Raw genomic sequence first — 11,422 nt, 5'->3', positions numbered from 1 at the left:
AGACGGGGACTCTGACCAAGAACGAGATGACCGTCACTCACCTGTTCACCGCCGATGGACTTCATGTTGAGGTGCACTGTGTGTGAGGCTAGTTCCTCCTGCCTAGTTTAGGACTGTTATTTAGTGATCTGGCAAGGTCCTTACCGTAAATCAGAATGTGTTCACAGTCAATTTATCTTGTGAAATGAGGGTTTACATCAAAACTATTTTTGGGGGATGTTTGTTGATCTTCATTGTTTTGCTGTGTCCTCCATGTTGTCCTCTCTACCAGGTGACAGGCGTGGGTTACAACGGAGCCGGGGAGGTGTTACTGCACGGGGAGGAGATCCACGGCTTCTCAAACACCTCCGTCAGCAAGATTGTAGAGGTGAGAAACTGGGACAGATACGTGGTCATTGGGGTAAATCTCAATACTCTGAAGTGACGACTTGGTCTGCACTCATTTAATACCGCTGGAGAGACACAGAACATGTGGTGAACTGTCCCTCTACGACGGCATGGGTAAAGGATCTGGGCGAGCATCTGATGTCATAACCACCTGTCCTTCTGCTCTCTGATAGGCTGGTTGCATATGCAATGACGCTGTCATCAGGAACAACACCCTGATGGGACGCCCCACTGAGGGGGCCCTCATCGCCCTGGCCATGAAGGTACACATACATACATGCATTTACATACATACATACACACACCCACACCCACACCACATTGCTAGCCGACGCCGTTAGCACCCTGGCCACAAAACAGTAAGCACACACAAGTGTTATGTGTGTCTGTGAGAGCCCTTCAGATTATTAACACACAGGGGTTATATGTGTGTCTGTGAGCCCTTCAGATTATTAACACACAGGGTTATATGTGTGTCTGTGAGAGCCCTTCAGATTATTAACACACAGGGGTTATATGTGTGTCTGTGACCCCTTCAGATTATTAACACACAGGGGTTATATGTGTGTCTGTGAACCCTTCAGATTATTAACACACTGGGGTTATATGTGTGTCTGTGAGCCCTTCAGATTATTAACACACAGGGGTTATATGTGTGTCTGTGAGCCCTTCAGATTATTAACACACAGGGGTTATATGTGTGTCTGTGAGAGCCCTTCAGATTATTAACACACAGGGTTATATGTGTGTCTGTGACCCCTTCAGATTATTAACACACAGGGGTTATATGTGTGTCTGTGACCCCTTCAGATTATTAACACACAGAGGTTATATGTGTGTCTGTGACCCCTTCAGATTATTAACACACAGGGGTTATATGTGTGTCTGTGAGCCCTTCAGATTATTAACACACAGGGGTTATATGTGTGTCTGTGACCCCTTCAGATTATTAACACACAGGGGTTACCCCTTCAGATTATTAACACACAGGGGTTATATGTGTGTCTGTGTCCCCTTCAGATTATTAACACACAGGGGTTATATGTGTGTCTGTGTCCCCTTCAGATTATTAACACACAGGGGTTATATGCTGTGTTGTCTCTCTTGTCGTGACTTGTGTTTTGTCCTATATTTTTAATCCCAGCCCCCGTCCCCGCAGGAGGCCTTTTGCCTTCTGGTAGGCTGTCAGTATAAAGAAGAATTTGTTCTTAACTGACTTGCCTAGTTAAATAAAGGTAAAATAAATATGTGTGTCTGTGAGACCCCTTCAGATTATTATTACAGTATCACAGACAAAAGCAGTAGACTAGCAGGACCAAGTCTCATGCCCTGTGGGAGCGACTGCCTTGGTAACAGTGTGGGACTTGACAACGCCGTTATAATTACAATTGGAGATGGAAACGTGTGTGTGTGTGTGTGTGTGTGTGTGTGTGTGTGTGTGTGTGTGTGTGTGTGTGTGTGTGTGTGTGTGTGTGTGTGTGTGTGTGTGTGTGTGTGTGTGTGTGTGTGTGTGTGTGTGTGTGTGTGTGTGTGCATATGTATGTGGGTGAGACACTTCCAGACTCGGTTCGATGACTGTGTGTCACCAACGAGAATACACACTCCTACAGGTGTGACTAGAAAACTAACCAGTCCCCAGAGGGAGAAACTCACATGCTCGCTCTCTCTGGCACACACACACACACACAAAGATGAACAGAAGCCGGTCACTAAAGTATGTTCCCTGCAGATGGGTCTAGAAGGGCAGCAGCAGGAGTATGTACGTCTGGAGGAAAACCCTTTCAGTTCAGAACAGAAGTGGATGGCCGTCCGCTGTGTCCACCGCACTCAGCAGGTCAGTCAGTCCAGAGCGCCATTCCACATTCGTTGTCTCTTCTACGTAACATGGACACAGCGAAGAGCCATTCTATCTGTAGTAGTGTTGTCTGACGTGGTTCAGTGTGATGAATGTGTCATGGTGTTTTCTGTCCTTGATGATGTGTTACCTCAGGACCAGCCAGGTGTGTATTACATGAAGGGGGCTTACGAGCAGGTCATCCGATTCTGTAGCTACTACCACAGCAAAGGTGCAACACTACCTCTCAACCACCAGCAGAGGGAGCTCTACCAGCAGCAGAAGAGTTACATGGGATCCTCAGGCCTCAGAGGTAAAGGGGGGTTGGTGTCATTGGCCCGATTCCATGTAAAGCCTTACCTTTTTTTTCTCCTTCGAGGTCGCTAAAGTAACAACAATGTAATCTTCTGTCTTGTTTTCCGGTGCAGTTCTGGCTTTTGCGTCGGGTTCGGAAATGGGCAACCTGTCGTTCCTGGGCCTGGTGGGCATCATCGATCCGCCCAGGTCAGGGGTCAAAGAGGCTGTGGGCACGCTCATCAGCTCAGGAGTGGCCATCAAGATGATCACTGGAGACTCCCAGGAGACCGCTGTGTCCATAGGTGAGGCACGGTTTTTTGCTCTATCTTCATCTCTCTGTCCGTCCCTCTTGTAATTTGTAATCTCCCTTTAGTAATCTCTCTCTTGTAATTTGTAATCTCCCTTTAGTAATCTCTCTCTTGTAATTTGTAATCTCCCTTTAGTAATCTCTCTCTTGTAATTTGTAATCTCCCTTTTGTAATTTCCTCTTGCAACCTTCGAGATACATTTTTTGCAAAAACGTATGATGAAATGGGGATGCAATATCTGACCGTGCGTGTGTGTCCTTGTGTGTCCTCAGCGGGCCGTCTGGGAATCTACACCAAGGGCTCCCAGTCTCTGTCTGGAGAGGAGGTGGACCAGATGGACCTCCAACAGCTGTCTCAGATGGTGCCCAGGGTAGGAACATAACACACGCAGGCTCACAATCCTTATTCTTTAAATAGTACAGAGTGTACCGTCTTCACATAGTAATTGTCCTAAGTGGACAAATTAAGTTGTTGGATTTGAATTGAATACCTTCATCATTATGTTTGCATCAAGGAACAGAGAAACCCACACGCTGCACTTGCTGATATCACTTATTTGTGTTAAAGCTTACATGTCGCCCTCTTGGCCTTCATCAGAGCTTTTATTAAATGTGAACATCATCCTTATCAAGCTGTAAAACACTCAAACACAGGGCTGGGGGAACAGGGTGATGTCTAACGGGGCTGGGTGATGGCTAACGGGGCTGGGGTGATGTCTAACGGGGCTGGGTGATGTCTAACGGGGCTGGGTGATGTCTAACGGGGCTGGGTGATGTCTAACGGGGCTGGGTGATGTCTAACGGGGCTGGGTGATGTCTGACGGGGCTGGGGGTTGTCTGACAGGGGCTGGGTGTTGTCTAACGGGGCTGGGTGATGATGGGGCTGGGTGACTAACGGGGCTGGGTGATGTCTAACGGGGCTGGGTGATGTCTAACGGGGCTGGGTGATGTCTAACGGGGCTGGGTGATGTCTAACGGGGCTGGGTGATGTCTAACGGGGCTGGGTGATGTCTAACGGGGCTGGGTGATGTCTAACGGGGCTGGGTGATGTCTAACAGGGCTGGGGGAACAGGGTGATGTCTAACGGGGCTGGGTGATGTCTAACGGGGCTGGGTGATGTCTAACGGGGCTGGGTGATGTCTAACGGGGCTGGGTGATGTCTAACGGGGCTGGGTGATGTCTAACGGGGCTGGGTGATGTCTTAACGGGGCTGGGTGATGGCTAACGGGGCTGGGTGATGTTTAACGGGGCTGGGTGAACAGGGTGGTGTCTAACGGGGCTGGGTGAACTGGGTGGTGTCTAACGGGGCTGGGTGAACTGGGTGGTGTCTAACGGGGCTGGGTTAACAGGGTGGTGTCTCTGCCTCCTCCAGATCGTGGTGTTCTACCGGGCCAGCCCCAGACACAAGCTGAAGATAGTCAAGGTGAGAACCCAGGCAGCTGGCATGAGATGATGTGTGAATGCCCGTTCTGCGTAGGCAGAGCCTGGCCTGGCAGCATGTGGCTCCAAAGCCCTGGGAAGTCTCTAGAAACTCCCACCTCAATTTGTGACATTCAGCCACAGGGAAGTGTCTCCGGTATACCTGGTGGTTTTCCAGTCGCTAGTGTTGCGAATGCTAGTGAAGAAAATGAAAATACACTCCATCATTTCAGATCCCTTTAATCTAAAGGAATGAGTTCAACCAAGATCGGGGAACTCGATTCATTAACTAAAAACTGTTGTGTTCTTTCAGGAGTTTAATTCATCACTATAATGTGTATTTATTACAGGGGTTGACTGTTCTATCTGCTCGCTCCCTCTCATTCCAGTCTCTCCAGAACATTGGTGCTGTGGTGGCGATGACGGGTGATGGTGTGAATGATGCCGTAGCGCTGAAAGCTGCAGACATCGGCGTTGCCATGGGCCAGACTGGCACTGACGTTTGTAAAGAGGCAGCAGACATGATCCTAGTGGACGATGACTTCCAGACCATCTTGTGAGAAAACAGTTTGCACTGTTACCCAGTTTGCTAATTATTTTGGGCTTCAAAACCATCATGATTTCTAGAAACGTGTCTTTAGCCAAATGAGATAATATTTCTGTCATTCTGTTTCATCCTAGGTCTGCCATCGAGGAAGGGAAAGGCATTTACAACAACATTAGAAACTTTGTCCGCTTCCAGCTAAGCACGTGAGTGATGGAGAGCTACCTTTTTGATAAAGAGATTCCTTGAAACAATGCTATATGGGCCACTTTCTTGTAAATATTATTAAATTGGCATTATTGTGTTTCCTAGGAGCATTGCAGCGCTCACCCTCATCTCCCTGGCAACGCTGATGAACTTCCCCAACCCTCTGAACGCCATGCAGATCCTGTGGATCAACATCATCATGGACGGACCTCCCGCTCAGAGGTGAGACTACACAAAGCATTATGGGAACTGTATTATTTTGTCATGAAAATGGTCTGCTCTCAGTTTCACAGCAATTGGGGCACATCAACAGATGATTTTTTTTCACCTTGTCAGCTCGGGATCTCAAACTAGCGAGCTTTCGCTTACTGGCCCAAATCTCGAAATGCTAGGCTACGTGCTGCTTTCATATTTAAATCTACCAGATTTAAAGTCACAATTACTGATCCTTTGTGTAAAAATAGTTTGTGGTAATTACCGTATATGGAAATCCATGTAATCCTCTGTCATCCTTAGTCTGGGAGTGGAGCCAGTGGATAAGGATGTCATACGGAAGCCTCCGAGGAATGTGCGGGACAGCATCCTCACACGCAGTCTGTTAGTCAAGGTGCTGGTGTCGGCACTCGTCATCGTATGTGGCACCCTGTTCGTCTTCTGGAGAGAGGCAAGTAGTTATTATCATAGTAGTGTTCTTCATCATTCAGGGAAGCATGATCAACCTTCTATCAGTATTATGACTGGCCTGTTACAATCAGTAGTATTATGACTGGCCTGTTACAGTCAGTATTATGACTGGCCTGTTACAGTCAGTATTATGACTGGCCTGTTACAATCAGTCAGTATTATGACTGGCCTGTTACAATCAGTATTATGACTGGCCTGTTACAGTCAGTATTATGACTGGCCTGTTACAGTCAGTATTATGACTGGCCTGTTACAATCAGTAGTATTATGACTGGCCTGTTACAGTCAGTATTATGACTGGCCTGTTACAGTCAGTATTATGACTGGCCTGTTACAGTCAGTATTATGACTGGCCTGTTACAGTCAGTATTATGACTGGCCTGTTACAGTCAGTATTATGACTGGCCTGTTACAGTCAGTAGTATTATGACCGGCCTGTTACAGTCAGTAGTATTGTGACCGGCCTGTTACAGTCAGTAGTATTGTGACCGGCCTGTTACAGTCAGTAGTATTGTGACCGGCCTGTTACAGTCAGTAGTATTATGACCGGCCTGTTACAGTCAGTAGTATTATGACCGGCCTGTTACAGTCAGTAGTGTTATGACCGGCCTGTTACAGTCAGTAGTGTTATGACCGGCCTGTTACAGTCAGTAGCCTGTTACAGTCAGTAGTGTTGGCCTGTTACAATCAGTAGTGTTAAGACTGGCCTGTTACAGTCAGTATTATGACTGGACTGTTACAGTCAGTAGTGTTATGACTGGACTGTTACAGTCAGTAGTGTTATGACTGGACTGTTACAGTCAGTAGTGTTATGACTGGCCTGTTACAGTCAGTAGTGTTATGACTGGCCTGTTACAGTCAGTAGTGTTATGACTGGACTGTTACAGTCAGTAGTGTTATGACTGGCCTGTTACAGTCAGTAGTGTTATGACTGGCCTGTTACAGTCAGTAGTAATATGACCGGCCTGTTACAATCAGTAGTGTTATGATGTCTGCTGTGTACTGTAATGACGCGGTCTGCTGTGTACTGTAATGACGCGGTCTGCTGTGTACTGTAATGACGCTGTGTACTGTAATGACGCTGTGTACTGTAATGACGCGGTGAACTGTAATGACGCGGTCTACTGTGTACTGTAATGACGCGGTGAAATGTAATGACGATGTGTACTGTAATGACGCGGTGAAATGTAATGACGCGGTCTACTGTGTACTGTAATGACGCGGTGAAATGTAATGACGCGGTGTACTGTAATGACGGTGAACTGTAATGACGCGGTCTGCTGTGTACTGTAATGACGCGGTGTACTGTAATGACGCGGTATACTCTGCTGTGTACTGTAATGACGCGGTGTACTGTAATAACGCGGTGTACTGTAATGACGAGGTCTGCTGTGTACTGTAATGACGCGGTGTACTGTAATGACGCGGTCTGCTGTGTACTGTAATGACGCGGTCTGCTGTGTACTGTAATGACGGTCTGCTGTGTACTGTAATGACGAGGTCTGCTGTGTACTGTAATGACGAGGTCTGCTGTGTACTGTAATGACGCGGTCTGCTGTGTACTGTAATGACGAGGTCTGCTGTGTACTGTAATGACGAGGTCTGCTGTGTACTGTGAAGGTCTGCTGTGTACTGTAATGAGGTCTGCTGTGTACTGTAATGACGGTGTGCTGTGTACTGTAATCTGCTGTGTACTGTAATGACGAGGTCTGCTGTGTACTGTAATGACGAGGTCTGCTGTGTACTGTAATGACGAGGTCTGCTGTGTACTGTAATGACGAGGTCTGCTGTGTACTGTAATGACGAGGTCTGCTGTGTACTGTAATGACGAGGTCTGCTGTGTACTGTAATGACGAGGTCTGCTGTGTACTGTAATGACGAGGTCTGCTGTGTACTGTAATGACGAGGTCTGCTGTGTACTGTAATGACGAGGTCTGCTGTGTACTGTAATGACGCGGTGTACTGTAATGACGCGGTGTGCTGTGTACTGTAATGACGCGGTGTGCTGTGTACTGTAATGACGAGGTCTGCTGTGTACTGTAATGACGCGGTCTGCTGTGTACTGTAATGACGCGGTCTGCTGTGTACTGTAATGACGCTGTAATGACGAGGTCTGCTGTGTACTGTAATGACGAGGTCTGCTGTAATGACGAGGTCTGCTGTGTACTGTAATGACGAGGTCTGCTGTGTACTGTAATGACGAGGTCTGCTGTGTACTGTAATGACGAGGTCTGCTGATTTACTTTTGATGTGGAACGTGTGTTTTCAGATTAATAAATGTGTGAACCCAAAAAAGGAAACACACTGATCACATTTAATAGTGAATCGAAGCCAATCCCCACCTATTTCCTGTATCATTTGACTTATATTTCCATCAATGTGTTTTTTCTCCTCCTCTCAGCTGCAGGACAATCTGATCACTCCCAGAGACACCACCATGACCTTCACCTGTTTTGTGTTCTTCGACATGTTCAACGCCCTCAGCTCACGCTCACAGGTGGGTGCACTGCTGTGCCCTGTACAGGAGGAAGGATCTGACAGATTAGTGGGCAGAAACGTGTCACCTAGGATCTATTGTTGATTCATGATGACGGTCTCTGTTTCTCTATCTCTGTCAGACTCGTATGGTCCATGAGATGGGCCTGTGCAGTAACAAGATGTTCTGCTACGCGGTGCTGGGTTCCATCATGGGCCAGCTGGCGGTCATCTACTTCCCTCCACTGCAGAGTGTCTTCCAGACAGAAAGCCTCAGCATCTTTGGTAAGAAATACATGTTAGCCCACTGAGCTAAAGATTAAACCTATGCTTTCAGGGCCTGTATTCATAAAGCATCTCAGAATAGGAGTTCTGGTCTAGGATCAGTTTAGCCTTTTTAGATCACAATCATTTCGAGGGTGCTAATATTTGTCCTGTTACACGCCAGTGTGAAATGGAAACCATTGTACAGTGCCCCTGGGAGAAAATTAGTTAAGTGCCTTGCTCAAGGGCACAGCGACATACTTTCCACGGTATTCAAACCAGCGACCTTTCGGTTACTGGCCCAATGCTCTAACCTCTGCTTCCTGCCGCCGTAATGAATGGACGGGGGGGGGGGGGCTGATCCCTACATCAGCTCTCCTGTTCTGAGACGGACCCTAGTCTGTTACTGATGGATGTGATGGTTTATATGTGCTATAGTAACAGTCCATCTCTTCTTCCCTTCCAGACCTGCTGTTCCTGGTGGGCCTCACGTCCTCTGTCTGCATGGTCTCTGAGGCCATAAAGTGGGTGGAGAGGTGGAGAGCGGTGAGGGAGAGGAGAACCACAGTGGCTGAAGAAGACTCCTTCCACGATGTATGACGCACATTGCGTTCTGTGTGACAGAGTAGAGGAGGGGGCGGGGCTGGGTTGTTTGTGGGTGGGGGGTACATGTAGATGGGATGCAATGGTTATTTGGTCTGAACACAGGGACTGGAGAGAACTCAAACAGTCGCTGTCCCTCGCTGGTATTCACTGTTCAGTCATGGATTGGAAGTGGGCGAGGAGGATCTCAACCTTACAGTGCCCCCCTGCCCTCCACCTCTCCCCTGCGAGAAGCATTGGCGTGCTGCTTTCAGACTGTACCATCCTCCAGGAACTCAGGAGGGGATTTATTTATGAGACATTGTAACTGTTGTTCATGTGGCAACTATTCATGTCTATGGTGTCGTGATCTGAGAGGACATTGTTACTGCTCGTAGATCAACTACTCACGTCTAGGTTTTAAGACCAATTAAGGACAGCATAATTGTTTGTAGAGCAATTATTCATGTCTTGGGGTTCATGAACATAAATGGAATTTTGTAACTGTTCTTATTCGTCATCACCTTGCTTCGAGTGCAGGTAGCTAACCATACCTTTGTAGAAGTCTAGAGATGTTACTTTCATGCATTCCAGCTTTTCATGCTAGTAGCAATCTCACAATCAACTTCGAACCAATTTAGGATTGGTAATTGGTAATTGTGAGCATACTTTTGTTTTGGTATAGACTTTAGGAAGAGTTGACCACTAAACCGTGTTATTTTGGTGGATGAATATAATACATTTTCTTCAGAAGAGAAGTTTGGTTTGGTTTTTCTCACATATTAGGGCTGATGGCCTTCATTTGGCGTTTCATTTCATTCCACTCCGGCTATCTATTTAGTTGCCCCTGGAAACATTCTGTGTTTTGGACCATCACTCAGCAGTTTATTTTCCCAGTGATCAAGCAGTACTATACAGTTAATTCTATCCCAGTCCCCACCCTCCCAGCCACGGTCTGCCTCCCCAAAATCTTTCACTTGCCCTGTATCAAACCTACATTATGTTTTCCATTTAGGGAATTAACTGTTTGCCTTGAATGAAAGGCACAGAGGTATTTGGTCCAGTGCTGTCAAAAATGTTATTTTTCCTGTGTTTTATATGTATTTTCACACTATGAGGTTGGAATAGTACTGTGAAATGATGATCATGCCCTTTTCGTGTAAGAGATTGTTTGAAAAATGCCAGCCTGTTTTGGTGGAATGGAGTTTTGGCCTGCATGATGACATGCCAATAATAGCTGGTTTTCAGTTTTCCCCTCCCCACTCAGCCACTCCTAGACAGTCATAGACAGTCATAGCAACATTTTTGCTTGAGGAAATTCCTCTAGCTATAAGAAGCTATTTTAGTTTGTTTTTGACTGCTTTGTGATTGAAGAAGGTCACTTTAAGGTACTTATTTGTTACCCAGAAATGATTTGATATTGAGATAAAAAAAAACAGCCGCAATGGGCCTTTTAATATTCTGCCTCTATTTTACACACTGTAAATTAAGTGCAAATATTTATCTCCATGACAACCATTTACTGTACATGCACTGTTCATATACATTTTGCTTGTATCTTGGGTCAAAAGTGGCCATTTTTAAGCACATTTTTCTCTTCATGCTCTTTCCAGAAGCATCCGAGGCCTTGTTTTGGTACAGCTAGACATATTTCACAATGCAGAATCACTCAATTAACAAGCTTGTTTTGATAATCATTTACATTAAATATAATCGAATTCCCAGGTTTATTTTTAATTTTAATTTTACCTTTATTTTACTTGGCAAGTCAGTTAAGAACAAATTCTTATTTTCGATGACGGCCTAATGACGGCTTAAAGACAGGTTCAGTTGATAATGGGTTATTTGAGTCATACCCATTCCAGGTTTATTTCTTTATGAACCAGGAGATGGAGTTGTTTCAGCATTTTTAGGCCTGGGAGCTAATTCATTGATGTTGCTTTCCAAATGAGTTTTTGTCTGTGCTATGGATGGCAACAGAAGTCCTCTACCTACCGCAGCACCTAGCGGGTACAGGCTAACATCGCCAGCTCTTTCTATTAGACATGTTCTTTATTTTACAAGAGGTTATACTCTGCTTTGGTCCATTTGACAGGCCAAATCAGCTACAATTATTTTAATTTTTTATTTATGATTTGTTGTGTGTGTTGCACAGCTGAAGACAGTACTCTGTTGTGATGGTATGAGAATAAATCTGTACATTAATGAAAATGTGTGTGTGTGTATATGTATGTATATATATTTGAAGTGTGTTTTAACTGGGTGGAGGGTTTGTGTCATGTTTTCAGTGTCACTGACACCGATTCTGATAATCTCATTTTGCTCAAATTGAGCTAAAAATTACAATATCTGTTTGTTTTTTTCAGTTTAAGATTTCAATATAAAATATACTGCCAAAGCAGAGAGAGGCTTTAGTGTGTAT

The 11,422-nt window shown here is 45.7% G+C and overlaps 1 protein-coding gene across 3 annotated transcripts in view; it reads left to right on the top strand.

Moving 5' to 3' along the window:
- The window catches only part of atp2c1 (ATPase secretory pathway Ca2+ transporting 1), a 42,420-nt gene extending 31,209 nt beyond the window's left edge, over window positions 1-11,211 (top strand). For all 3 annotated transcript variants that reach the window (XM_046303437.1, XM_046303436.1, XM_046303439.1), the window contains exons 12-26: window positions 1-71; window positions 272-367; window positions 561-650; window positions 2,117-2,221; window positions 2,378-2,534; window positions 2,650-2,820; window positions 3,099-3,196; window positions 4,198-4,248; window positions 4,634-4,800; window positions 4,926-4,994; window positions 5,101-5,217; window positions 5,512-5,659; window positions 8,081-8,176; window positions 8,298-8,439; window positions 8,885-11,211. The exon at window positions 1-71 is cut by the window's left edge and continues 27 nt beyond it. In XM_046303437.1, coding sequence (XP_046159393.1) covers window positions 1-71; window positions 272-367; window positions 561-650; window positions 2,117-2,221; window positions 2,378-2,534; window positions 2,650-2,820; window positions 3,099-3,196; window positions 4,198-4,248; window positions 4,634-4,800; window positions 4,926-4,994; window positions 5,101-5,217; window positions 5,512-5,659; window positions 8,081-8,176; window positions 8,298-8,439; window positions 8,885-9,018 — 1,712 coding nt within the window. In that variant the 3' untranslated portion in view covers window positions 9,019-11,211. The remainder of the gene's footprint in view (window positions 72-271; window positions 368-560; window positions 651-2,116; window positions 2,222-2,377; window positions 2,535-2,649; window positions 2,821-3,098; window positions 3,197-4,197; window positions 4,249-4,633; window positions 4,801-4,925; window positions 4,995-5,100; window positions 5,218-5,511; window positions 5,660-8,080; window positions 8,177-8,297; window positions 8,440-8,884) is intronic.
- The last annotated feature ends 211 nt before the right edge of the window (window positions 11,212-11,422 follow it).

Source organism: Oncorhynchus gorbuscha, linkage group LG15 (genome assembly GCF_021184085.1).
Source record: "Oncorhynchus gorbuscha isolate QuinsamMale2020 ecotype Even-year linkage group LG15, OgorEven_v1.0, whole genome shotgun sequence".
Classification (NCBI taxonomy): domain Eukaryota; kingdom Metazoa; phylum Chordata; class Actinopteri; order Salmoniformes; family Salmonidae; genus Oncorhynchus; species Oncorhynchus gorbuscha.
The sequence above is the reverse complement of the archived record's forward strand: the minus strand, read 5'-3'. Positions and strand labels throughout refer to the sequence as shown.